General features: G+C 39.2%; 3 protein-coding genes across 4 annotated transcripts in view; 2 read left to right on the top strand and 1 right to left on the bottom strand.

The window, feature by feature from the left end:
* LOC117157691 (uncharacterized) overlaps positions 1-26,766 on the bottom strand; it is a 125,560-nt gene that overhangs the window by 46,319 nt on the left and 52,475 nt on the right. The window lies entirely within an intron of this gene.
* Positions 774-11,742, top strand: LOC117157657 (uncharacterized). 2 transcript variants are annotated; one of them, XM_033335863.2, is made up of 4 exons: positions 774-943; positions 1,880-2,075; positions 5,083-5,284; positions 10,635-11,742. In XM_033335863.2, the coding sequence occupies exons 2-4, from the start codon at positions 1,889-1,891 to the stop codon at positions 10,774-10,776; spliced, it is 531 nt and encodes a 176-aa protein (XP_033191754.1). In that variant the 5' UTR covers positions 774-943; positions 1,880-1,888; the 3' UTR covers positions 10,777-11,742. The 2 variants fall into 2 exon arrangements, with proteins under 2 accessions (XP_033191754.1, XP_076475346.1); XM_076619231.1 differs by having other exon boundaries at positions 776-943; positions 1,876-2,075.
* Positions 11,878-14,786, top strand: LOC117157718 (uncharacterized). Its single transcript, XM_076619230.1, has 6 exons — positions 11,878-12,370; positions 12,463-12,610; positions 13,577-13,833; positions 13,941-14,182; positions 14,270-14,559; positions 14,631-14,786. The coding sequence occupies exons 1-6, from the start codon at positions 12,204-12,206 to the stop codon at positions 14,694-14,696; spliced, it is 1,170 nt and encodes a 389-aa protein (XP_076475345.1). The 5' UTR covers positions 11,878-12,203; the 3' UTR covers positions 14,697-14,786.

Genomic DNA, 26,766 nt, shown 5'->3' with positions numbered 1-26,766 from the left:
TCTCGAAAATGTCCAATAGAAGTTGCATATTAACACTTTACAGGAAACTTCTCTTTTTTTCTCAATCCAAAGAACATTGTTCGCGTCATGTAACTTCCAACTATTTTATATTATTCGATAAAACTTCAACGTCGTACAAATGCCTCGAATCTAAAGAAACTTTACTCACAGAACCTCCCTTGAATCCAGAGAACATTTTCTATCTACATTTCACGTGTCGTGCAATTTCCACGAGCAACTTCGATTTTCACGATTCCATCCTCTTTCAATTCGAAGAAACTCTACAGATTTTACAGAAATCTGCCTGGAAATTTAAAGACCGGCCTTCGCGCACATGTCACATCTTACGCGAGTTGCACGATTAATAAAACTTCGATGTTTACACTTCAAAAGATCTTTGCGCGTTTTACAAATCCGACTGAACTCCGCGAACACATTTCACAAACTGTTCGTTCGTTCAAAAGTCAGTGCTCGATTTCTACGTTTTCTGCTCGGTCCATTGACCACCCTCGGAACTGGATGTCCGCCGCAAGCGTTAATCCCATCGCGACCAAACTTTCGATTTACTTGGACATTCGACGTTCGAAAGGAACTTTCTACGCGGAAAGCACTACCAAACGTTGGTGCTGAAGCATACAGGGCTACGAAACCGTGACGATGACCTTGCGGAGGACGCGACTCGACACGGAAGAAATTAGGACGACGCCACGCACCGGTCTTGGTGGAGCACTAAATGTCGCAATCGGTCGGACGCCGTTCGTTTGAACGCGACGACGAGGAAGGGGCCGAACACTTTCTCTCGACGATCGACTGGAACCAGCGGCAGCAGGCCTACGGTCGCCCGGAGGAACACTCGACCACGAGTTTTTACCAAAGGAACAGCTAGTCTAACGTCACGTTTTCTACCGGTGATCCTGTACATCGCAACTGTCACGTAGAACAGGTCGGCGGAATCAATCGATATCGGTTCGGTGTTATCTTCCAACGAAACACGTGAATAATCGTACAAGGAATAAGAACCAAGTGGATGCGATCGAATGCGATGGATTTGTGAATGAAGTTTGAGACTGTTGGTGGAATGTGTTGCGATTGATAGAGGTTTTGGGTGTTTCTGAAGTTTCGGCTTTCCAAGTGGAACGTATTCGGATTGATTGAGATTTCGAACGTTTTCTCTGGTGGTTGCAGAGTGAATAATCGTAGGAAGAACAAGTTCCACTAGAATGGATTTGTAAATAGAGAGTATTGGTAAAGAGAGCTGCAGTTGGTCGTGGTTTTCAATGGTTGCAAATGTTTTATATAATTGTTAAAAAGCGTTGACTTGCGTGAAAGTTGCTTGAGCGGGGAATTGGTCGAAGAATTTGTAGCCTTGCAGTTGACATGCTTGAAACTGTTTGAATGAAATGGATTTGCAACTGAAAATTATACATAACTATAAGTAGAATCGGGCTTGACCGAGTTTTGATCGAATTCTCTATGGTCGTTGAAAAACGTTGAATAATTTAGAATTTGTTTGAATGGGCAATTTATAAAATTTACGACTCTGATAGATTCGGGTGGAATGGAGTTGTGAATGGGAATTATTAACGAAGTATATCGAGGTTTGAAGTTTTTAATGTTCTCCGCGGTCTACGAAGACCGCTGAATCGTTTGGAAACCAATTAAATGGAGAATTGTTCGGAGAATTTCAGAAATTTGAAATTAGAACGTGGTTGAAGTTGTGTATGGTGGTGGGATTAATATATCAGCTTCTTGCGAGGCATTCGATTTAATTTAGAGTTAATACAATGTACAAACGTTCGTGTGGAAACGATAACGATAACAGAAATAATATATGGAATAACAATAAATATGGAAACAATGCGATTAATTTGTTAGATAGCGTTCTAAGATGCAAATGACAAATGCGCGTTTGATCCTGGGATGTTGCTTCCTTGCGGTGACGTTGGTGAACGCGGCACCGGGTCCAGAGGAACCTGCCTTCAACCTTCCGGTGCAGTTGATCGGCTTCCCCGTGATTACAGCCGCTGTGAGGATCACTAATTTCGTGAAGAAACTTGCGTACTCGTTGAATCCAGGTGATTTTCATTTAAAATTCATTTAATAAAAAGGAACTACTTATGTAGAGTCATAAAAAACAATTAAAAAATACTTCGACTCGGTGATTTAGGATTTTGCAGATATTTTTTATCTACAAAATAAATAAGTATAAAATAAATAAGTAAAGAATAGTAAGAATCCAGCAGGATATCATCACGTTTTCAAACGAATCACAGGAACAGAAATCTGTCGCACGAGCAAGTTCAATGTTCTTCCACTTCGATCGCCGGTTAGTTAAGTACATTCAACGCAAAAAGAGGTTGAACTTCAGTGTATAGGTGATTCGTCTAGCCTGTAGTTTCGGGCGTGAATCGAATGGACGAGCAGCGAAAGCGAAAGTGTTCCACTTGTTGCAACTTCTCTCTCGGAATACCATGTAACGTCCGCGTAACACTCCGTTGTTTCCTGGACAAACATGTTGTCGTTAATCACTGTTTGCTCTTGGTAATTAGCGCGGATTCTAGGTAATTAATGATTATTATTAGGGTAAATTGAAGGATTTATTTTGGAATATTTGGTGAATGTAATGTGGGAGATCTTTAATAGATTTAATATTAATAATTTTCAATTGGGACAAATATTATAAATTTCTAATTTAATAAACCTAATGTTATTAATATCGTTGATATTAGAGATGGGTGCGGTATTACAAATATTCAGTTCAGTATATTCGTTCATAATATTATAGAAGGTCGACTAACTTGTGGGTAATTTCTATTTAAATCTAAATGACGTTTCTTAGGAGTGAAATATTATTCTCTTAAAAAGAGAGGAAGAAACGGAACCTTCTTGATGTATTTTTTTAATAGAAATTAAAAGTAGACAGTAGCATTTTAAACATATTTAGGAGACCTATGTCTAGATTAAGTGTACTTAAGGGATAATTTCTATTGTGATTATACTTGACTCAAATGAGTAGTCATTTAATTGCACATCTCTACGTGAAATATAGGTTTACCAATTCTGTAGTACAACATAAATCATTTGTTTTACAGTATCGAAAATAAAACTCTTCTAAACGTACTAAAATCGTTCGCAAACAGCTACGCTACTTAGAAACTCTACGTCTCAAACATTTCTATCTTTCTATTTATTTCTTATTTTTGTATTCTAATCAAAGTACCAAACTTCCAAAATTGAAAAATTCCAGAAACGGGATATATAAGATTACAGAATGTCCATATGCAAAAACATACAAAATATCACAAAGTAAAACATTCACTATAGTATTTGTGAGTGAAATATTGGAAGATGAAGCAACCCTGGATTTAGATTTTATTTCTTCATTCTCTTCGTAAAGATATTTTCCATGAACGTCTTACAAATTATCCAAAATCCGCTCTATTTTCCTATCCTTCGACTTAAATGTTTCGTTCTTTCGCATGATTCTTCTTCGCAGTCGCGTTGCATAGTATTTCGAGCGCTCCTTTGTCAGGTTGCCGACAATTACCGGACATTTTCGGCGTTTTCGACCATAATAGCAGTTTCCACGGCGAATCATCGTCGCTCGAACTGATTTGAACGAGCGCCTGGTCCTTATTTACCATCGGTGTACGTATAATATTCAGTGAGCGTATAAAACGTTCACAAAGACGGTCAGGCCAGTTGATGGTTCTTTCGCCAGAACCCGCTCTTGCTAATTATTTGTCCCGCGTACCGCTATGACAGAAAAGCTGGCTCTAATTTGTGGTATAACGATTTATCTTTCACGTTGCTCGTTATCGTCTCGCGTTTAAGGCACCTGTGATGTTTTTCCATGATATTAAATGAAATCGACACCTAAGCATTCTATTGTCACTGCTTGCAACGATAATTTATGCAATGCTTTTTTTAAATATATTTTTCCTTTTTCTATGGTAATTAACAATTATGTGTAATGGATTTGTTATTTGTTATTACTGTGTAATGGATTTTAGTTTGCGTTTAATATCTGTTTTTATATATTTTTACATTTTATATTTTATAGACACCAAAAACGATATTTTATTGGTATAACTTCTGGATTTCGTGGATTTTACCGAGAAACTTCATACATTTAACACAAATATTATAAATTGATACACACAATACTGGGTCAGTGTTACAAAATTTTTAATTTAGTAGACCGAGTATTGTTGGCGTTCAATGTAATAAATCCAGTACTAGTAATTTCTACTTAAAGAGGATTTGTTAATACTAATTTATAATTCTATACGCGTAATGAATTGAGAATCCATTGGTTTCCGAGTTTAGTAATATACCAATTTATTTTCGCAAGTTTGGTAATTATCCGTAATAATAAAAAGTTCCATAAATTATAATCAATAGCCATCAATTCCAATATTTGTCAAAACTTTCTCTTCCATGTTCCGTTTTATTTGCTATAGATATTAATAAATCTAAAAAATAATCCAATTTAAACTTCTCTTATATATCACTGCGCGTTTCATACGTATTATGAAATAACTGAGAGAGGAATTTTTAGCACCAAGGATTGATTAATAAATCGGTTTCAATATCGATAATTCGATAGAGTGTGAAATTTAGATGTGTGAAATTTGACGAGCAGTCAGCAATGACAGGCGAACACGCGACCGCGAATGGAATGCTATCGAGATATGTCAATTTTCGTTAAAGTGAACGTTGAAGGAGTCACGCCGTTAATTGGTCATTAGCTAGGGATAGTTATTTGACGGTTCTGAATGATGGAAACGTGGATTGTCACTTGGATTGATGACAGTAACCTGTCTAGGTATATGACAGCCTGTATTGGTATTCGTATAGTGCATTAACTCGTCTGACAACGATGGTTCATTGAATATTAAGAACGAAATTTATCGATTTGGAAATTGTTAAATTGAATTGGAGATCTCGACGAAGCTACCGAGAATGTTAAAGATATCGTTGAGGAACAGTGTGAGAATTTTCGACAGCCATTCCATGAAGTCGTTTCGCTAATTGCGAAACGATTCTGACATTTAGCACAGTTTTACCTCTCGTTTTTAGAGACTTACGTCAACCGAGTAAGACGAGACCTGCCTTTGGTACACGACGAAGAAATTCTAGATGTTAGCCAAGTGGAGAAGAAGTTGATATCGGAGTTGGGCAGTAACGTTTGCGTTTACGAGAGAATCTGCGCCAAGTATGCGGCCGAAACTCTGCAGAAACGAAGTCGGCAACGAGCTTTGGACTGGGACGTCGTTTTCAGGTACGTTTTATTGATATTTCGATATTCGCTTGAAGTTTCAAGAACTACGTAGCGCTGAATTCGATCTAATCGTTATAAAAAAAATTAAGTAACTGATTTGTAATAAATTATTAACTCGAAAATATGTACAGATCTAAATATCAGATTTAATTTCATTTTTATCTCAATCTTCTACTTTGATTCTGTTATCTTAGTCTCTTGATTCAATCTTCTTGTTACAACTTATTTTCACTGCAATTTTTTTATTTTGGAGAGTGGTCTTTTCAAAAGAAATCACATTCAAGAATTTAGATCTATTGTACGTGTACATTAGGATAGTCATTAAATGTTGATTATCAACAGATCTATCGATAGGCATTACAACACACTATTACTATTATTATCACGCTATACAATTTTCCTAGCACATTGCACGTAACACTCTATTTCTCAAACCTGTCTCCGAGATATGCAACTATTTCTCATATCTTGTCGTACGAGTATTTTTTCCTTCTTATTAATTCTCGTTTTACTTCAATTTTCCTTCTTACTCTTTAAGAACTCACGATACAATTTGACCTACTTTCCTAGAAGAAACCATACAACTTGATACTATACAGTTTTTTTTCGTTCACTCCAACTTCTATTCCAATTAACCTGCTTCTCCGTAGAATATCCAAGGAAAGAAAATAATTTAATCTGAATACGTTGCCATTCTGCTAAACAACTGGTTTCTTTTTTTCTTTTTTTTTTTTTTTTTTTTGCCTGTTTCAATCTTTTAATTCACCTCTAACCTTCGTTATACAATTTCAGAGATAAATACAATTCACTAATTTACTGTTCTATCGCAGCAACGCTACACACGTTTGTTTTCCTCGCAATCCTATTTTTTCTTCTCATTTACTTTAATTTCCACTCATCCTCGTTTCAATTGCTACTGTAACTTATGCAAATTTAATAGCACACTAGCCTTCCCCGATTCTTTCTTCATTTATTTCAATTTCCACTCGCCTTCACTTCGACTTATACTGTAACCTATGCAAATTTAACTTGCGCATTCGTTCTGCAATCTAAAAGAAAGATAAAAATACTTCAACGTTGACACGTTACCATACTTTCCAATAACACCGTATCATATTTACATAAACTTGTCATGTTCCTGGAGAAGCTCATACACTTTGCATTAATGCGTCATCATCCTCTATTAACAATCCTAATCTCGTTCATTTACATCATATTTGTTACTCAAACCGTTATACGTATACGTTTACCTTAATCGTCACATTTTCACCTTTCATCGTCTGATGCGACGAAGTTCGTGTTTCTCTCTTCTTCTCACGGAGGTCCTCGAGAGCGATCGACCGTTCCCACTGTTGTATAATTAGTCTTGGTGGATCGATTGCGAGGCAGCATCAGTAAAACAAAAGCGGTCGCGATCGATAACGCGGTTTTGCAAGTGCATCTCGATTCCATGTAGTCACTTAAGTAACCACGTCCCTGAAGTTCACGACTCAGGGTATTGACGACTGGCAAAGATTAGTTCTCAACCTTCGTTGCGCTCCATGGCCTTGCGAAACTTGGTGAATACGAAGTTTAATAACGAGCTCGTTAGTGCATCGTAGGAAAATTACTGATCCATTTGGTCGGCCAGCCGTGAAACGGCTCTTCTGTCGCCCGATCGTCTTCTTCTTGTCTTCTTTTTTCTACCTTGCGCCGTACCGATGATGTCAATCCTGACACGGCGTACGACTTTTTCCTCTGGCACCGAGGAAATCGTTTTCTCTGAATCAGAGATACAGCTCGGACGGTTCTTGAGACAGAAATTCCTAGAATTGCGTGAAATTACGAGAATTTGTTGACATTCCGAGAGAGAAAGAGGCGACGAAAGGTATTTGTGTGTTAGAGCGCTAGTTACGTAGTTAAGGTTGATTGGAAATCGAATCACGAATTTTGTAGTTGCTCTTTTACGCGTTCTTCGCGTCTATCGTATGTTAGGAAGGTTTGTCGTTTGTAGAAATTCAAGTGAAAGTGAGTTACGATGTTTCTGACATTTTTCAAGGATTTCATCGAAGACTAGTAAAATATTTGACAGATATGTCTGTTTCTAAGTTTTAATTATTCTCCACTGAACTCCTCTTCTCATTTATAAAAATACTTAAATTCTCATGTCGATTTCGATGAAGTCTACAAAGAAGTCTCGATAATTCCGGTAAACATTAACGAAACTGCATGAATCCTTGGGCTCTTAAACCGTCAAACTGTTCTACCTATCAAAATATCAGAATGCGAACAATGTCTAAAACAGCAATTCCAATTCAGCATCTCGTCACATGCTCGTTCAAAATTCATGCGTAACGATCCTTCGCGATCTCCAATGCATTGATTCCTCGAGTCATAACTTCCGCGTACAGAAACCTCCACCTGCTCGTAAAAGTCGAAATGTGAAACGAAGGAGATGCAACGGAAGAGATTGCTTCTCTCTTCAACCGCCTTTCCTGCATAAATTCCAGGCATTCTTGGATAATTCGTCGAGAATGATCGGCCAAATAAATCATGCGGAGATGCAACGAATGTGATCTGGTCTGAAATGAAGACAGTCAAGCAGTTTAGATAGATTTAGAGGTTTTAGGATTTTTTTACGATGAAGTTCTATTGTAACTTGATTGTTAATATTCATACTTTATTATTATTCAAATTTTCCATCACGATGAACTGTTCATCAATTTATAAAGACGGGAAGAAAGAATTTAAGAGATCGACTAGAGGCACTTAGAAAGATCTGCACCATACAATAAATACAACGCTCATGAATGAATTATAAATTGAAAAAAGCTTGTAAATGAAGCTTCAGTGTCATTTATGTTATATCTTCTATCGCCATAGAACCTTCATCGATTTATCAAAAATTAAAGGTCGCTTCTCTTTCCACTTCTCTCCTCTCGCTGAATAAATTCCAGGGATTTTCAGGTAATTCGTGGAGAACGATTGGTCAGATAAGTCCCCTGAAGATGCAACGAAGGTGGCCTGGCTTCTAAATGACCCGACGCTTCTATCCAACTAGTAGAAGTGGAAGCTAATAGAAATCCGTGCTACCGGTTGTTCGTAGCTAGCCGGCCACGGGCTCGCACTAAATTCAGTTGTAAGTAATGCCAGCGGCAGATAGCCCTTAATGGCGGTCTCCACGAGCGACCTAATGCATCCTGATAACTCTCTTCGTTCCACCCTCCACCCGTTCCTTCGTTCTCCGCCGTTTTACGAGCGTCTCGAGCTACCCACCTTCGAATTCGAACGGCTTATCTGCGATTTCACGGTGCCGAGATGGCCAGCGTGTGTCCTCGAAGACGAAACGCGTCGGTTAATCGCTTCTGTCACCTGTAGGGGCAAGATGGAGGTAAAGCAGAGAAGATTCAAGGGAAATGAGAGGATGTATCGAAGGTTGGAGCTGGCAGAGACACGTTTGGAGAGGTTTAACGGAGCATGCATGAGAGACTGGCATCCTCGAGTCCCTCGCAGAAGCTATTCAAGTCGAAGGATGGAAGGTTAGGAGGTTTTCGGATGGTCAGCGTGAGCCGAGGTCTTTTCAAATTCCTTTTATTTTAGGGGTAGTTGGATCTTAGTCACGAAGAGGCGAATTAGGTTTGTTGGTCGTATTTATGTACATTTGTGGGCCATATTTGTTGATGATGTACGTGTAATACTTAGGAGCAACAAGCTTCTAGTTTTCGCGGACGATTGAAAAATCTTTGAAGCGATAAATACGATTTTCGATGCCTTTGATCTTCGAGGAAACATCATCAGACTCGATCCGGTGAAAATCTCATGGATCTCGACTCAGCCAAGTACTCGATCAAATTCGCTCGTAGTAGAAACTCTATGTACTCTTCTATGTACTCTATCAAACTCTTCGATTCTAATATTTCCGTGGTTATTAGGGTGAGAGAGATCTTCGTACAATTATCGACTCCAACCTCACATTTATAGACCACTCAGCACGCGTCACCGCTACTTCTTCTAGAATGCTGGGTTTCATTAAGCGTAGCTGTGGTCATTTCAGCAACCCTTGTACCTTAATTAGACTTTACTCTTCCCTTGTATTCCCTCACCTTGACTATGCCTCGGTCATCTGGCAATTCCGTATAACCAGACAAAATGACCGGCTTGAGAGGATCCAGAACTTCCTTCTCAGGTTCCTTGCTTGTAAATCCGCCTGTCCAATAAACGTTCGTGATCGTGACTCCTATCACGGAGAAATAGAAATTCTTTCCACTTGCAACTAGGCGATTGTCTGCCGAGACTATTTTCCTATTTAAAATCTTAAATGGATTTATCGAACTGTTCACAGCTCTTAGCCTTATCAACTTTCACATATCTTCCTACTTCTCCGGGTCTCCCTGCTCATTCTATCGACCATCCTTCTCCTCCAGAGTTAGTCACACGAACACTATTGTCCGTGTATGCGAGTTAGGAAATTCAATACTTTTATACAATAAGATCAGCTTGTTTTTTTACCTGAATCGGCAATCTCATGAAAAAGGTCCACGAAGCCTTAGCTAACCCGTGCAATCCGATTATCTCACAGCGACTGTATCACGCTGGCACTTATCTTCCGTTTATTGTGTAGCATATATTTGCAAAATGAATCTTCCTCCGTTTAATAAATGAAAATTAAAATTAAATGAAAATCATTTCATTCTGTTTCGAGTATGTACGAGTCTAGTTCGCGTAGAAGGGGTTATTTGCAAGGGTGGGAGAACAAATTACTATGTTAGGGATTTTTTAACTGAAAAGTTATCGTTAAAGTTCCAGTATTGCTCATTTCAAATCTTCCAGTACCATGATAAATTTATTTACCAATCTACGAAAGAACGAACGTAGAACTTAAGCGTGGAAAGAATTCTAAATTGGTAAACTCACAGATGAAGCTTCATTGTCGTTTATTTCGTATCTTCCACCGCCATGGAACCATCATCGATTTACTAACAAAAAGCTCGCGAATTTAAACGATTTAGGCAAAGACACTTTCAAAAGATTGGAATGTTAAACGCGTAGAAAATTCTCACGAAACAATTCCACGTGAATCGCGAACGCTCGATATGAAATAAAGAAAAGATACTCGACGTAGATAAGAAAAATCAGATTTAAACGCTCTCTTACCGCCTATAACTTCCTCTCTAATCTCTCCATAAGCACCCTGCAATGATCCACGTTATTCTTCTTACCATACTAAAAAAAAAAGACACGATCCAGTTACTTTACAACGTACACGCACCACGCATAGCGATTTATGTTTCTCGACTATCGCACGAACGCTCGTAACGCTTTCACAATCAAGTTCATTAGATGGTAACGTATGGGAATGATGGTTTTACAGCGAGTACAAATCATCGCCGAACCCGATGAAGGAGAATTATTTATTGAGCGTGTTCCTGGGCGACATCATAGGAAGCCCGCGACTCTGTCATCAGCTGGCGAAACGAGGGAGAGGCTGCGACGAGGCCACGCTCTCGGATTAACTGTAAACCGTACCATTTACGGAGCCGCGTACAGATTGTAAATATCGCGAAGCGTGTTGCCGGTTTGCATCGTGCAAAGGATCGTCTATCCTTGCTACGTAATAATCGTAGTTGCGTAAAACGCAACGAGGATAAAATTGTATAGGGGAACTAATGACTTTAGGACCCGTAATTAATTGTTATCGCTTTGTTACCTGAAGTTCGTTGCTTATAGGATTTACCGATTAATCGTACTTTATCGTCGGTGGACTCTGAATGGAACGATTCGTCGATGATAGAAAACTGTTAGAATGAAAAGATCCGACGAAGAGAGGGCATATTAGTTTCCCTTTTGAAAACTAACGTTCCTTGCTGTTATCGCTCGGAGAGTCTTTTAACGAAGAAACGATCTGTTGTTAATCGTTGAAAACGGATACAGTTGCTTGCAAATGTGCGATCATTTTCATATTTTATAGCTATATCGAGTGTTTTGTTAACTCTCTTGTTAATTTGAAATCTATGTTATAGATACGCATCGATAGCGGTTTCCTTTATTTCGATAGATTTTTCATGGAAAATTTGTCTGAAGTAACGCAATTGTTAAGCTGATACTTTTTTAAATCCTTGAATTCTGCGAAACGAATAGCGACTCTCAAGTTTCGATCGATTTGTATATTGCAAACAATGTGCGCGATATTATACGAATTAATTGCACGAGAAGTTTAACACTGGCTCTATTTTAATTCGTGATTTTTTTTACGGTATAGAAATGGTACAAATGTTTGACAGTATTTAGTAATCGACAACTGTAGTGTTAAATATTCGTATTATTATGAATTACATAGGAAGAGAATTTCGAACATTTCAATTTCAAGAGTACCAAAAAGATCGGAAATGTCCATCGAATTCTTGCCACAGCAACAAAGTATCATTGATTAATTTTCTGTTGGTTAATGAATAAAATCATTAAAAGAAACACAAAAACAAGCGTACTTTGTCTTCTTTAATTCCGGCGAGGCGTAGAATACGAGTATGTTCGAACGTGTACGCGGCACACGAGCGAAAAACGGTCACACGAAGTGAGAGTAGACCACGATGACGTTTCTTCCTACCTACGCTTCTTCGGCCGAGCTTGTGTACGAAGAACGCTTTCGAAGAAAGTTCCAGTTGCCGTGGAACTGTGACACGATCATCCGCGAAGCGAAACACTCGCCGTATTCCAGCAGCGATCGCAACAAAGTGCCACTGCGAAAGGAATTACCGTCATCGACCGTTTTATTCTTTCGTCGGTAAAATTCATAACCCGGTCGACGTGAAAGTTTAAAAATTCTAAACTAAATATCTTTCGACAAATGTTTCCCGTGATGGGAAATTCTAAAAAGAGTTGGCAGAGAAATTTTTCAAAAATTTGGTAAACGCTAGATATTAAACAAGGAGATAAAGAAAAAATGAAGAATTATAGTACGACGTTTAGGTTGATGCTCGTTTGCCTTTTTCTTTGCTCTGAAATTCGCGCACAGGATCAATTTCGAAGGATTCGTCGTAAAATCGGCGAGGATCGTTTTTGTAATTTTGACGAAGCTCGAAGCAATTACAATGCCACGGATTTATTAAGGTAAGCGGCAATTATATTGCAAATTTATCGATGTCGTTATTTTTCAATAAAAGTTTGAGATATTCAAGTGGGAAACATGATTCGTCGCGTAGGTGTATCGATGAATTGGCTGTCGATCTCATCGATCGAGAAAGTGGCGTGCTAAAAGTCTCCAATGGAAAAGGTCAATTGAATGGATTCACGGGCAGGAAGATCTCTTTTATGGATGTTTTCTCGAGTGTTTTCAATAACGCTGCGACGGTATGTTGGAAATTGAATTTGTCCATTCATTATGCGAATTTTATTCAGATTCGACTGGTATTTTTAAAGTTTTCGAAACTTTAAACGAAAAGAAAAGAGTTAAAATTATAGGAATAATAAGATTGTCATTATCGAGTTCTTTATTATCCACGAATTATTTCATTACGAGGTTGGAAGATACGTAATGAACTATCGAGCGAGAACATCGTAAATGGCATTATACGAGTTTATTAGTTGGAACGTCCTTAAATTAATAATAAATTACATCGTGAAATTTAATACCGAGCATATGTTGCCGCACTAAAAACTCCAGCAATCGCTCGTCGTAAAGAATTTAATGTACTGCCGATTATCGGTTATTACGAAAGCGCATGAAATACTATTAAATACTGTAGGTTAATTTTCTTTAAAGTCACTGATAAACATTCCCTTGTATACAACATCGAAAGAAGACAAAAGAGACCAGACGAAACAAACGAAGTTCGACTTTCTAATTCTAATTTCTAGCTAAGTTTTACTACCCCTAAAAAAAACAATATTCACTCGTGAAAGTAAGAGCCTTTCATTATAAGAACTTCTCACAGTAGGTGAGCTGTTCTGGATATATAATTAGCATTAAATTTCTTGAAAAGTAAATGACACATCTTCGCAAGATTTTTTATCGCGAAAGGTGAGAATAAAAACTGAAAAACAAATGTATGTTTTCATTAAAAAGTCTCATAAAATCGTAATCATGGAAATAGAAATTATCCTAGTGTTGTTTGTGCTCCTTCGAATAGCGTAACCTTATTCTAAATAATATTTTTATAAGAACAAAAATAACAGAAATATTTAGAAATTTTTATATAAATGTCTGCATGAAGTTCCATTCTTTTCGACATATTCGACACGCAAAAGAAGTAAGTAACCAATGGTCTCCATGTTCCTGCATCTACGCAGAAAATTGCACAGCTTTTCTACTTACAGTCGCATCAGAGCAGCTCCCTTCCGGTGTACCCGATTTCCGACTATCAGCAATCGAATTATCCGAGTGAAACCGTCGGTCTTTCTCCTGGATTTCAACTGAATCTGCTCGATACGCTGTCCACGATATCCAGCCACGATGACTACAAGTGTGTGCCCAGGATACTCTGCGAGGTGGCCAGCGGAAAACTTCCTGGAAGATCGTTAGGCAAACAGAGCTCCGGCTTCTTCGAGTTGCTCGGTCGAAATGTTTTCACGGAGTACGTTTCGTGCCACGAAAATCAATACAGTGATAGTTACCGAAGTAGATATTTCTTCTTCGACGAACATCGAGAGCCTCTCGATCGATTTCTTTTTGTGTTTTCAGCTGGCTAACGAAAATCGATGTCGCTGGAATGTCTCCATTGCTGAACTTTGGTAGAGCGATGATTCTTGGGTATAGCAATCGAGGAAATTCTGTGGCCTGCTACGAGGCGTTTCCAAAATGTCCACGAGACACGAATGGATTGATTTACTATCTGAATAACTATAATGGAGGGTTTTTCAATCTTTTCAACAGGATTCGAGGTGGAAAATACAGGACGTCTAACGGAGATCCTGGTCAGCCAGGTAAGGAAATTATAGATTCGAAGGTTGGGAATCTTTTGTCGATAATTGGACGATCGGATAAATTGTCTAATTTCTTGTTTCGTTTAGTTAATGATTATTCGAAGATCGAAGTGAGGGAAAGAATAGTCGCTGGCAGCTCGACGGAATCCATTCGGAATGAACCAGTGCTAAATACGGTTCAATTTCCATCTATAGAGTATCAAAAATATTATGCAAACGGAGAGTATCCAAGATTTGATACGATAAGAAATTACAATGCGATTACTTTTCCTGATCAAAGAGAATTAAGCATCGAACCAACGAATAGTTTACAGGATGACGTTCCAAAATCGGAACCGTACGTTTGGCAAAGAGACAACGTTGCATTCTTTCCCAAAGTAAATTGCATAAAGTACACCAAGTACGAATCGAAATTCCCTCTGTATTAATTACATGTACGTTATTTCAGGAAAACCAAGACAGAAGAATCTCTCGATTTCGATTCCCCTCGAGGTTTACAATCGCACCGTCGTAATCCGAAATTGTAACATCGAAATACGTAACCAAATACCTCAGTGAATCCAATGCATCTAATTAAATAAAGGTTTCCATAAAACGCATAAAACCATAGAATATTCTAAATTCCTTAACTCGTCTTCGGGGGATCACGACCGCGATAAAATATCGAATTTCAATTTTGCATCGCATAAACCAGGCGCCTTCCGTCGCGCGTTGCGAATTTGCGGATTATCAGCGGCGAGAGAACCGCTGCAAAGACGCGATACAGGTTTCCGCGAGGCAACGTCGTTTATTTCGTCAGCGTTGCTCCCATCGGCAATTTTCTATCCACCTGTACGCGATGCGCTCATAACAGGAAGTCCCGAGTCGCCGGTGAACGCGATGTTACTGGCGCGGACGCCATTTGTGGAAACAGCATGGGGCGCCGTTAGAGTACCGACAACTTGTCCAATGAATCTGCGCCCGAGTATGAGCCGCTTTATGTCTCAGTTACGCGGCACGATAAATTGTATTTTATCTCGATTCGATTTCCTGCTTGCTACCGGTGCATTTGTATGCGTGCACGCAGGTGTGAGACTTTTTCAGGGGCAACGAAGGACGATGAAAGAAATCACGGTGAATTTAGAGTAACATACAAGTAATATAAACGGAAGATGAGTTAATAGAATTATATATATAGTTAGAAGGAAGATGCTACAGTAATATTTGATTACTTGTGGAGTAAATTATTAATTGGACGTGACGTTGGAATTTATTAAACTCGTTTGTTCGAGATAGTATAATAATTATAATTTGAAGAAAAGCGGATGCATGAGAATTTGATTATAGTAATGTTGACAATAGTAATTAATTGTAGCAAATTGAGTTAGGATAATTTGACGCGGCTATGGAGTCGGAATATCGAGTAATAAATGAATTACCATTGATTACAATTTTACGTCATAAATGATATTATATTATCGATAACTGCTACAGGCATTGCTGTTTCTAAAAACATACCTTTAAAGTAATTAATTATTACTCTTACCTAAAAAAAAAAAAAATGTTAAATATTCACTTCGAGTTAAGTATATTTCACTTGAAATATTTTTAAGTGGATTCGTTTTTGCTGTTTTCGTTTTATATGAGAAATGTCAACTTTCTAAGTAATAATAAACACGAACGAACCTATTATCATGATGTTTCGAGGGAGGAGCTGCGAACGATGGCGAATATGTTCACAGACACGCGAATGGTCCCTCTATAGTCTACTAACGCGTTAAATCCATGTTTTCGAGAAGTCATACTTTCACGCGTATCTTTCATTGCGATTATTTCGCGAGAGAAGCGATAATTTTCACGGTGCAGATAGGAGACAGGTAACAATCAATAGCGACGGTACGTATTTATCGTAGCTTACGCGCGAGTAAGAATTAAATTATGCAAAACCTCATAATAATGCGTTATAGTCAACCCTTTGCTTCGCTAACCAACATAAGGGGTTACTAGCGTTATCGTACGCTCGTTAAAATCGCACATCTCTCGCTAAAAACTATCCTTCATCCATCTAAATGGCACTTTCGCGTTTACCGTAATTATATCTCTCTGTTCCCTTACCTATGTCCACCATCGTTTCTATCGTACATTATATGTAGAAGTTCTGATAAATTGTTCAACGAAACCGCTCTCTCTCTCTCCCTCTCTGTATAGCTTCAAATAAATTCTAGTAATTTATCACTTTCGAATTTTTACATCTCAATACATTCCTTTCGTTTCAACGCACAAAAAGACTTTCGGCATATGAAGGAAAACGTTAGCGGTATATATAAGTGATATGTATAAAACCGAGTAATGATATGTATTAACAGAGTGATTCTTTTAGATTTCTCTCAAGCTCAAGAAACTTTCTCGACTAATATCAATAATATTATCAACGAAACTTTACAAATCACAGATTACATTTTACTTTCGCGCAATATTCGCAAGTTTAGTAATAACATTTTACAGGTAATTCTGCACATCCTAATTATTAATTATCTCGCTCGAGGAAAAATTATAAAATCGTAAAAAATAGATCTATAACGTACACGTTGTAATTTATCAATTGGCTGATGATTATTGGTTGGTGAATTGCTGTGCACGAGAGCTTACGACTAGAAACCAACTATACGTTTCCTGTTGGACTTAGTCTGAACCTGACTGCATCTGACAATTCTACGAACCGATCTGAAACTTTCAAATCCCGAGTCTTGTACAAACCACGATCAATCCTAAAACCGACCACACAAACGAATGTATAAAGGAAATTCCTTTCTCCGTATAGCACCCATTTCTCTCGCGAAATTCGCTACGTCCCCAGCACGTGTTCCCCCAAACTTTTTTTCATCAGATTCACGCGTATAGCTTGGCCTGTCTCGTTCGGGAAAGAAAGAAACGAAAGGTACGGTGGTGGAAAAAAAAGTAGAAGAAAAGGGGGACGACGTGTAATTATTTTATCCTTTCCAGCGTGTAATTCGAGGCGTGCTCGCGCCCAAATGTCGACCAATGATCGTCGTAGCCCGAAGGGCCGTGTGCTTCGGACAAGGCCAAATAGGGTGCAACTGACAGCGAAAAACAATTAGCCTTCTGATACATCCGATGTCGCCTGGTTCGAAACGCGGAGGCGCGTTGCGGCCGTACGCAACACTTTAGGGTGTGCTTGATTGTTCCTGGCAACCGAGCGAGTCCTTCGACACGGTTTCTCAGCCGTCTCGTAATTGAAACGGTGATTTTTGTATCGCCGGTTCGATGGGGGGTAATTTTCGACCCGCTTTGTGGTCGACGTTGGCATTTAATTTGAGAAATTGGCGATGAGAGATGGGTTGTTCCCGCGGTAGTTTGCTTAAGATGTTATAGAATTAAAGGATGTTTGATGAAATTATGGTTGAAACATGGACACATGCGAGAATATGCAGAATACGTATAATATGCAAAATTATACACGATATCTGAACTAAAGTATTTGTTATGATATTTAAGAGAAGATCGAGAATGAAGAATGAAAGAAGTTCTTGTAGTAGTTTACTTAGTACACGTAACAGAATTAGCAAAGGAAGTTTAGTACAGTTGTATTTAGAATATTTGTGCATTCGTACACATTTATTATAAAATTTGTTCGTAATAATATAAATTTATACAAATATTCGCAGTTTAGTTATACTTCGTTGGAACTTTGGGAAGGTCTAGAGGATATTGCATTTATTAACAACAGTCTACGAAATTTGATGGATTGGAACAGTCCTACATTTTGTGCTTCTTATATCCAAACTATATACAGGACAAGACTAACTAAATATTTACCTTGTTTCTACTAATGTTGAAATGTTGCGGATTGCAAAGGGGAAACAGAGGGAATATTTCGCTTCAATCTTATTTCGTATTATTCCAAAAAGTCACTGATATATTTATTCCATTTCCTACATTATGGACATCTATATCTTCTGATTGTCCCGTAGTCTTAAAATTCCCGCCCCACAGCAAAAGTTTCGTCACTTCGCGAAACTTGCAACCCCTAAAACCTAATCGTATCCCTCTTACTGGTCGAAATTGAACACACAAATCAGGGGTAAACGGTTACCATTCCGTGGCGATGGTCGTTGCGGAGGAGCGTCGCGACGCGCATGACTCCCTTCGTCGTCGTCGTCGTCGTCGTTGTCGTCGTCGTTGACGTCGTTGCCCATAATCTCACTCTATTAGGGCGGTATTATTTTCCGTGGTAGACATCAAAGAGGATTTCCCGCGGGCTCATTGTATCGCAGCGATAATTCCTCGTTATTAGGAGCGGCGCCGGCAGCGTTGGTCTCATGTCGGCTTACCACACCCCAAGTGCCGAAACAAATCCTCGCCAAATTGGAGCCGATGCAAAGGAGCAAAGACGCCACCCGGCGATGACAAAAGGGGGGACGCGGATCGTCGCGACTAATCCCCGTGAAAAATGCGACTCAGGTGAACCAGGTGAGAAGCTGACGAGAGAGGGAAAATCGAATTTTCAGCGAGCGGATCCGATCGAGTGTTCCTGATCGGATAGAAATAATTAGATACGTTTAAGGGTGGATGCATGTGGGGATCTCGCGGTAATTCGGTGTTCGGGCTGTGGAAGAGCATTTTTCTTGACGATGGATGAAGAGCTTTGGGCCGGTGGCTTAGAAAAATTGGCGTGAAAATGATTGTAGGTTGTTCGTGGGGATTTGATGTTTGGGACGAGAAATGATTTTTTTTTTTTAGAGAGGGAACACGACTTGGGATTGATTTTCTATTTATTGTGAAAGACGATAGGAAACACGGAATGATATAAAATACGTTTTGTTTGATGTTTGGAAGAATTGATCATTTCTTGGCAAGTATAGCTTGAGATTAGTTTCGTATTTATTGTGAAATATTCACATGGTTTATTCGAAGTTGGAAGAATGTTTTTTCTTTAAGAAAGAATTACGACTGGCTTCTTCTTGTGAATTTTTAGTATTCTTATAATTTTTGTGGTTACCTGAGTGAGAATCAGTCAGAGAATTTTTGTATGGGAACTTACATTCAGTTTCTCAAGCTTTTTAAATAAATCAATAGTATTTAGAGTACTTCGTACTTGAAAATGTCTTAACATCAAGAACAATCGCATATATCTCCGGTTTATTAATCGAGAAATTAAAGTTATCCCTGTACGTTGGAAGCTGGAGCAAATTAAAAAGATCCCAGGGTCCGAGTTAATCAAGGATCAATAACACGGTAGACCGAGTTCGGTCCACGGAATAAGACATAAATTTCCTCACATTCCTGCTCTCCGTTTAACCATAAAACACCGCGTCCACTGTTCTATTTAGCCATATATTTTTCTCCACGAGCGTTCCACAATGGTCCAATATCGTCCTTCCGTAATACTCCCTACGGCTCTGTAATGAAGCGAACGAAAAAAGAGAAAGATCGAAGAACGAGGAAGAAGAATCGCAGTCGAATTCTGTGCAGAGTCTCTCACATTCTTAACACGAAACCGCTTCGTTCGTTACTTTGCTTGATTCTGAAAAATCCAATCAAGTTCCAAGCGAAGTTGAGCTTCTTTCAACAGTTTGTCGAATTCGAAGTAAACAGCATTCGTATTATTATTTCAAGTTTAATAGTTCAAGTAATATTATTTCAAGTTTTCCACTTTTTATGCTCAATTACACGTCATGTATCTCGTATTATATACACAACTATATTTACATTTATGTACAGAGTATGACAATGAACACATATGCAATTATAATAATAATTATAGTTACAATCGCATTATTCCTTAACATTTTCCATTACTGTATTTCGTCACAACATTTCTCACAACGTTATATAATTTCCTTTAACGCTTTTTATATGCACTTGAAATAAGATGCAAGACGCTCGAGTTCAAGCAACTTAGCTAGTCCCAACGAGGCTTTAGACGCGAGGACAACGAAGGTCAGGTCAAGAGGATACATTTGTACAGACAGGCCGGTTGAACGAGAACTTTTGAGAATACTGTGTCTGTGGTGGATCTCTTTCTGGTGGCGATTGCACAAGGGCGGTCACAACCCAACCAGAACTGTCCTCCCGTTTCACGGATGGATTTTTCAATTTAGAGGCATCTTTGTCACGGGGGGATGGCAATTCGAGCGGACAAAAGAAGCCGGACGGCCGTAGATCTCGCTGAAAACTGGCCCTCTCTCTATCGGTTCCCCTCGATGGACGGAATAATTCGAAGCGAGGATGAGAATTTCGCGACCCACTCGCTCCTTAGGATCGCGCCACGGGATCTCGTGGCCGCTACGGATAAGTGGATATCACGGGGATGGAAAATATCCCTGCGCCGACCTTTCATTGTCGTGGCCACCGAGATTTCCCCTCCCTTTTAAAGCGTTCAATCGAGACAGGCCCTTTGTGGACCGAGCGTCGAACCGTGGATGTGATCGATTGTCCCTTTATTCGCTGCTCTAAACGCTGCTTTAAATGCTCTTAATTCTTCTGTTCCGCCTTTATGATTTATGACTTTGTGGAATATTGTAAAAGCTTTCCTCGTGTTTGTCGAATGATGTCCTATAGTTGAGAGTGTTTAAGGGTTTATAGAATTGCGTGTCGAATTTCTGAAACTCGGAGGCACAGGTAGCAGGAGAATTAATAATTCTGACACTAATAGACTCTACATAATACTTGCGAAGATTGAAAAATTCATTCGATAGTAATAACAAGGAAATTAATAACTTTGACACTAATAAACCGTGTATAATACTTTACGAATGTTGAAAAATTCCAGAAAATTAATGATTCTGACACGAATGAACTCGACGTGAATGCCCACGAAGCTTGAAAAATTTATTCAACGGTAAGAAGAAAATTAATAATTCTGACGCTAATAAAACTCTACACCTGTGCGATATTTAGTCGATTTAATTTCACATCAAAGCAACGGTGTCCCGTTTATAAATTCCCCTGGAAGCGCGGCATTCAGCTCGATTTCGCAATTTCGACGCCGAATAAACACCTCCCTATCTGTTTATCAGCGAGACCGAGGCGACATTGCCGGGTATCCCCGTGCTCATTAAAAAAGGAATCACCGATGCCCTTTATCGGATCGTCAAACAGCGATCCTCCCTTTAAAACGGCCACGGACCATCCAGATCCAGCGGATAGGCTTTCAAATCGTTCATAAATAAAGCATCGAGCTGCGGGTCTCGTCTCGTGCAACGTCAGTCAGCCACGTTGATTGCAGCATTGAGGGCACGTGTCGCGGATCAATCCTCGGCCGCGTGTCAGTATTTTCGTATCATCGCCCAAGGGTGCCACCGACTTTGCTCCCCGTTTCCCTTTCTAACTCTCGCGCCTCCTAGTCGCGTGTTTTATCCCTTGCAAACCGCACTTTTGTGGCTGTTTTCATTTTCTGGCAACGTCTTTCTCATTTTCGAAGCTTTAACCCGCGTCGAAAGAACAGAGAAACGAGAATATAACTTTCTTCCTCTTTCCTTTCTCTTGCCAGTCATGTCCGCCTCACTATGTTTATAGTCTTTCTTTCTTTATCTTTCTAATTTTTCTCTTTCTTTTTTAAAAGACTAGACGACGCTTTAATGCGACAGGATTATGCGGCCGGTCGAAAGCTTCAGATTTTCCTCGAGATTGTCGCGGATAAAGAACTCGAGCAAACAGGGGGTAAAGGACACTCGCCGATTATCGACACCTCCTTTGCTCCTCGCTCGGTGGCTGGATTTTTAATTAAAGTATTAACCGAACGGGGCTGCTGGCTTCCTCGCTTGGCTGTTTTCTGTCATTCGATTGGTAAAACGTGAAGAGGAGTCTGAGTGTATTTGTGGAGATTGGGGTGGAAAAGGATTTAGAGATCGGGGATCAAGAATTCATATAAAGGAGTAATCTTGTTGTTCGAACTGATTAACACGTGTACCAAAATCCTTCTGGAAGATAAGTTATTATTGAAACAAGAAAAATTATCATTTAGAAACGATCACTGGCTTGATTGAATAAAGTGACTGGTACTTTTAGAACTTTTGCCACCTCTACCAATATTAACTCCCTGAGAGATGCTGACACGTAGATACACGTATCATACTTCTTGTTCAATCGAAGCATCATTTTGAAACATGCAAATATAAAATGTAACATATATGTGTAATTAGTTTTCTCAAACATTTACTTCAATTTTCTCTTATGACAATTTTTTTTTTAATACTCTTTTTTTTCAGTTACCATTCAATATTTAGAAATATTGTTAGAATATTGTTGAAATATTGTAGTATTGTTTGAAATGTAAGTACATAAATATAATATGATAAATCATACACATATATCGAATCAATTTGACCAATCACACACAGACACACTGTTGAACTGTCCAGTTTTCAAAAGTTGAAATCATCCCACTCTCAGGAGCCTTCTTAAGCGTTAATGTTGTTAAACGTAATCGCTGTAAATAATAATTTTTTCACTTCTTCTCTTAATTGATTCTCGTTTCATAATAATTGTAATTGTTTAACTTAAAAAATACGAGCTGCAAACTGCAAACTTTCTCCTCTAATAACCTCTAATGGCCCAAACAATAAACTCGATCCAGAATCGGAACACAGAATCCCGAAGCACAGGCGCCATGGTGTTCTTAGAAGAACAGTCTACTCGGAAGCGTTTTATGTCCACAAGCAAAGAAAGAAGTGACGCGTTTTACCTAGGCAGCGTCTGTACTCTGTGGGCTACCCGTTCCAGCCTCCTGGAGGATCAGAAGCGTTCGTTCCGCACCGGCGAGGGCTAATTCGTGCTGGAGGACGCGAGTACAGCTACTTTCGTCGCTTTTCTTGCGACGCATCACGCGGTACGAGATGCTCGTTTCTGTTCGCCGCGGTTGCGGTGCTCCGCGAGCAAAAAGCGGAAGCGCGGCGATCGCCGCGCGCGGAAAACTGCTCGTTCCTTGGTTTTGCAGCGACCCGTGAAACGCGCCGTGCCTCTTTGGGAATTACGCAATTATGTAAAGCGGAAAGGGTTAGCAGACGTTTTATACGGACGCTACCATGCCATCTTCTTGCGCGCCGTGATCCGCGCGATTGAGTTGTAAAGAGAAGCCGCGTTCTTTTAGATGCGATTATTTCATTTAAAGTTGTGTATTTTTTTTTTTAGTAGGAAAGGCAAGGAGTTGTGTTTCTTTGGTGGTTATAGCGGAGTTTCAAGTGTTTTGCGTGTGTGGTTTGGTTGGATATTTTTGGTCTGCAAGTCTTGTGACTATTAAGGAGTTTCTGGAAGTGGAAGATGGAGTGAGATTGAAGAATGAAGAAAGACAAACTCTTGTGTCTGTACATTGAATAAAAAAAAAAGAAGTAAAACAATTATCCAGGGATAGGTCGTAAGTCATGGAGTAGAAAAAACTAATTTTTCTTTTATGTGTTTGTTTGTTTCTCATAGCGTAAAAACTACTGGACGTTTTGATAGGATTTTCTCTGCTTCATAACTTAGCTTAATAAAATCTACGAAGATAAGTTTTTAGACTGGCACAAAATTGAGAAGGGAACCAAATTAACCGACTAAAAAAGCGAATAAAAAAGCAGAGCTGTTACAAACATAATTTTTACAGACAGATGTCACACATCATAGAATTTGAAGCGTACACGGTCGTCGAAATCGCGCAACGTTTATCCGGAACATTGCCCATGCACTTGAACCAACCCCATCCCCTTCCAAGACGTCAAACTTCCTGTCGACACGAACGTCCATCGCCAATGACATCCTGAAAACCTATAATTAACGAATTTACGGATGCGCTGGTCGATGGAATACCGCGATGTTTGTCCCGGTTTCCCAGTATTTGATATTCGTAACGCGTATGAATCATGGCCAGAAGGTGTGACGGGATGTGATTATACGGTGTCAGTGGCGTGTACGCGCAAGGAGTCCCGCACTTTGCGCGTTTGCCGTATTATTAAGCCGACAATACGACCGGTTGGGGTGGTTCTGCGGCTTTGCCCGTCGGGGGTCGAAATTCAGCTCCCGTGCATCGTAATAAAGAGACGCGCGTGCGGGCCCGGGAGCTTTTAAAAAGTGCCATAATTACACGGTCAGCGCCACCGCTGTCAATGGTCACGACGACGAACATCAGCCTCCTCGTTTGCCTTTCGTGCATCGACCATCGTGTTTTCCTCGTTTATTTTTTCTTTTTTCCTTGCTGTCTCGTTCTACCGGTAGATGTAATTGCAACGTTCGAACAGTGACACCTGGGTCTGCGACCAGGCTATTGACTTTACGAGCCAGGACGTTTGAACGCTCGTTTCCGCGGCTCAAAAGGAGGAAGTGGCGTGTCTCTGTGATATTACACCGCTGCTGGTGGTTCCAGGTGAACCAAGTGTGAAGTAGGTTGGAATTGCGGTAGACGAATTGGGAAACTTTGATGGGAATTTCACGGTTTGATTTGTATATAACATTGTTCATATGTAATATTTAATAAATGTAATATAATATGTATAACAATATAAAATAATAATATGAAAGAAATATGTGTATAAATAGCGAATATTGGGCAATTTAGATAGTTCTGTAATCTTCGATTACTGGAATTTATAATTTGTGGAGCTTAGAGCTTCGTTATCTGCTATTAATCAGAGCTCGAAGTTCTAACGCTATTGTCATAACTTGGACAATTTTCCGTACTTTCGTCGACTGGAATTCACAATTTCTTGGCCTTGGAATTTATAGTAATATTTACTAGTAATAATCGGTAACTGCTGTTTATAGAAGTTTCGAATTCTGACCCGTACATTTTTCACTATATTAATAATCTCTAATTCACCAAAATCGCTTAACCATTGATCCGAATGCTTTAATATTTTTAAGACATTTTCAAGTAATTCTTGAAATATTCCAACAGGCGTATTCGCGTTTATATCTTAAACGTTATAAAACAAGAAGCAAGAAGAAACGCATCGTTGTTATCCCTGTAAAAATCACAATATTACGATCGCTCATGGAGAAGCACGATTACTCGCGTGTCACTCAGCGGCAGTTCATAGCGGTTACTAATTAAGCGTCTCTATCATCGAATAATGCGTATAACACAAAGTGAAAAGGGACGAAGAAAGTTGAAAGACGGCTGCAACGAGCGCAACGAGCCACGAAGGATAATCGGCTTATTTGCTCGAGTCGAACGCGACTCGCGCGTTTGTCATTCGTGCCACGTGCTGTCGTGCTTTTAGAATCGTGCTTTTATTTGGCGAGCACGATTAAGCGGTCTGTGCTTGATTCGATCGTGGCCCTTCGTCTCGAGATCATGGCCTCCATCGACGTTCTCGTGATTAGCGAATGATGAAAATCACGTAACTATGAATAAACCTATATCAAACCTTCTTTTAAATTTCAATCGTCTCCTATAAGAATATTAAAAAAAAAAGAAACGTTTAATTAATAGACTGCGGATCCTGGCGCGAATTTACATTTTTACGAACCTAATTAAAATGAGATCTACACGACGATTCGTTTCACCTACCAAATATCACAATGAGTAGCACACTTTCAATGTTTTATACAGGGTGGTTGGTAACTGGTGGTACAAGCGGAAAGGGGGTGATTCTACGCGAAAAAAGAAGTCGAAAATATAGAATAAAAATTTTTCGTTCGAGGCTTTGTTTTCGAGAAAATCGATTTTGAATTTTCGCTCGGTACGCGTGCACTTTATCACGCCTCGTTATAACGGATCTTACTGTAGCTTTTAAAAAAATTAAAAAAAAATAAAAAAAATTTTATTCTATATTTTCGACTTCCTTTTTCGCGTAGAATCACCCCCTTTCCGCTTGTATCACCAGTTACCAACCACCCTGTATATTTTTGCCTATCATGTGCGTTTAGGAATAAGAAAGTTACTATTCTTAGGTTGATCCATACGAAACGTCCTTTCTCTGGAATTTCAAATTGACGGACTAAACTCGAGAAACGCTTAAAGATGGATAAAGCGTGGTAAAAATCGAGAAAAAAACAAGGTTATATACTAAGTCGCAGCGAAGCGACTCGTCTCGCCGACGTGAGTTATGGCCGAAAGGGTTGAATTATGTACGAAATTATTCGAGCGTCGAATTTATGTGCCGTGGCCGCGACTTGGCCGGGATATCAAGTGATATTAATTGCCGTGATAAAAAGCGAAGCCGGTCGAGGGTCTCGCTAGCTATAGTTGGTCCCGTTGCCTCGAGCAATTATGCGTGACGCTCGTGTGCATTAGACGTTTCACGAATTTTGTTTCGAATGGAATTGTCAGGAGCATAGTCCGTTCTTAACGTTAGAGGGTGAATCGAATATCAACCCTTTATGGGTTGATACATCAAGGAATCTGTAACTAAACCAAGCTTTAACCTTAATACTCTGTAACTTCTCTTCAAATATCGAAATAAAAATTCGATTAGCTAAATTATGTTTTTTATAATTGAGGAGAGCGAAACATTTAATTCCAAACGAAACATCTTTCTCTGAATTTCTCTGTCTTTATAATAACTCTGTAAATCTACTATGTAAACGAGGTGAAAATTAAAATACGACTTAAGTTACAATCAGACAGCAGTATCGTTTATTACGAGACATATTAATTAATTTAATAT

This window comes from Bombus vancouverensis, chromosome 6, assembly GCF_051014615.1.
Source record: "Bombus vancouverensis nearcticus chromosome 6, iyBomVanc1_principal, whole genome shotgun sequence".
NCBI lineage: Eukaryota > Metazoa > Arthropoda > Insecta > Hymenoptera > Apidae > Bombus > Bombus vancouverensis.
The sequence above is the reverse complement of the archived record's forward strand: the minus strand, read 5'-3'. Positions and strand labels throughout refer to the sequence as shown.

Coding starts and splice junctions, on each gene's coding strand:
- LOC117157657 (XM_033335863.2), top strand. CDS start 1,889: ATGCAAATGACAAATGCGCGTTTGATCCTGGGATGTTGCTTCCTTGCG. Junction 2,076..5,082: donor TGCGTACTCGTTGAATCCAG/GTGATTTTCATT, acceptor TCTCGTTTTTAG/AGACTTACGTCAACCGAGTA. Junction 5,285..10,634: donor GACTGGGACGTCGTTTTCAG/GTACGTTTTATT, acceptor ATGGTTTTACAG/CGAGTACAAATCATCGCCGA.
- LOC117157718 (XM_076619230.1), top strand. CDS start 12,204: ATGAAGAATTATAGTACGACGTTTAGGTTGATGCTCGTTTGCCTTTTT. Junction 13,834..13,940: donor GGTCGAAATGTTTTCACGGA/GTACGTTTCGTG, acceptor TTGTGTTTTCAG/CTGGCTAACGAAAATCGATG. Junction 14,560..14,630: donor ACGTTGCATTCTTTCCCAAA/GTAAATTGCATA, acceptor ACGTTATTTCAG/GAAAACCAAGACAGAAGAAT.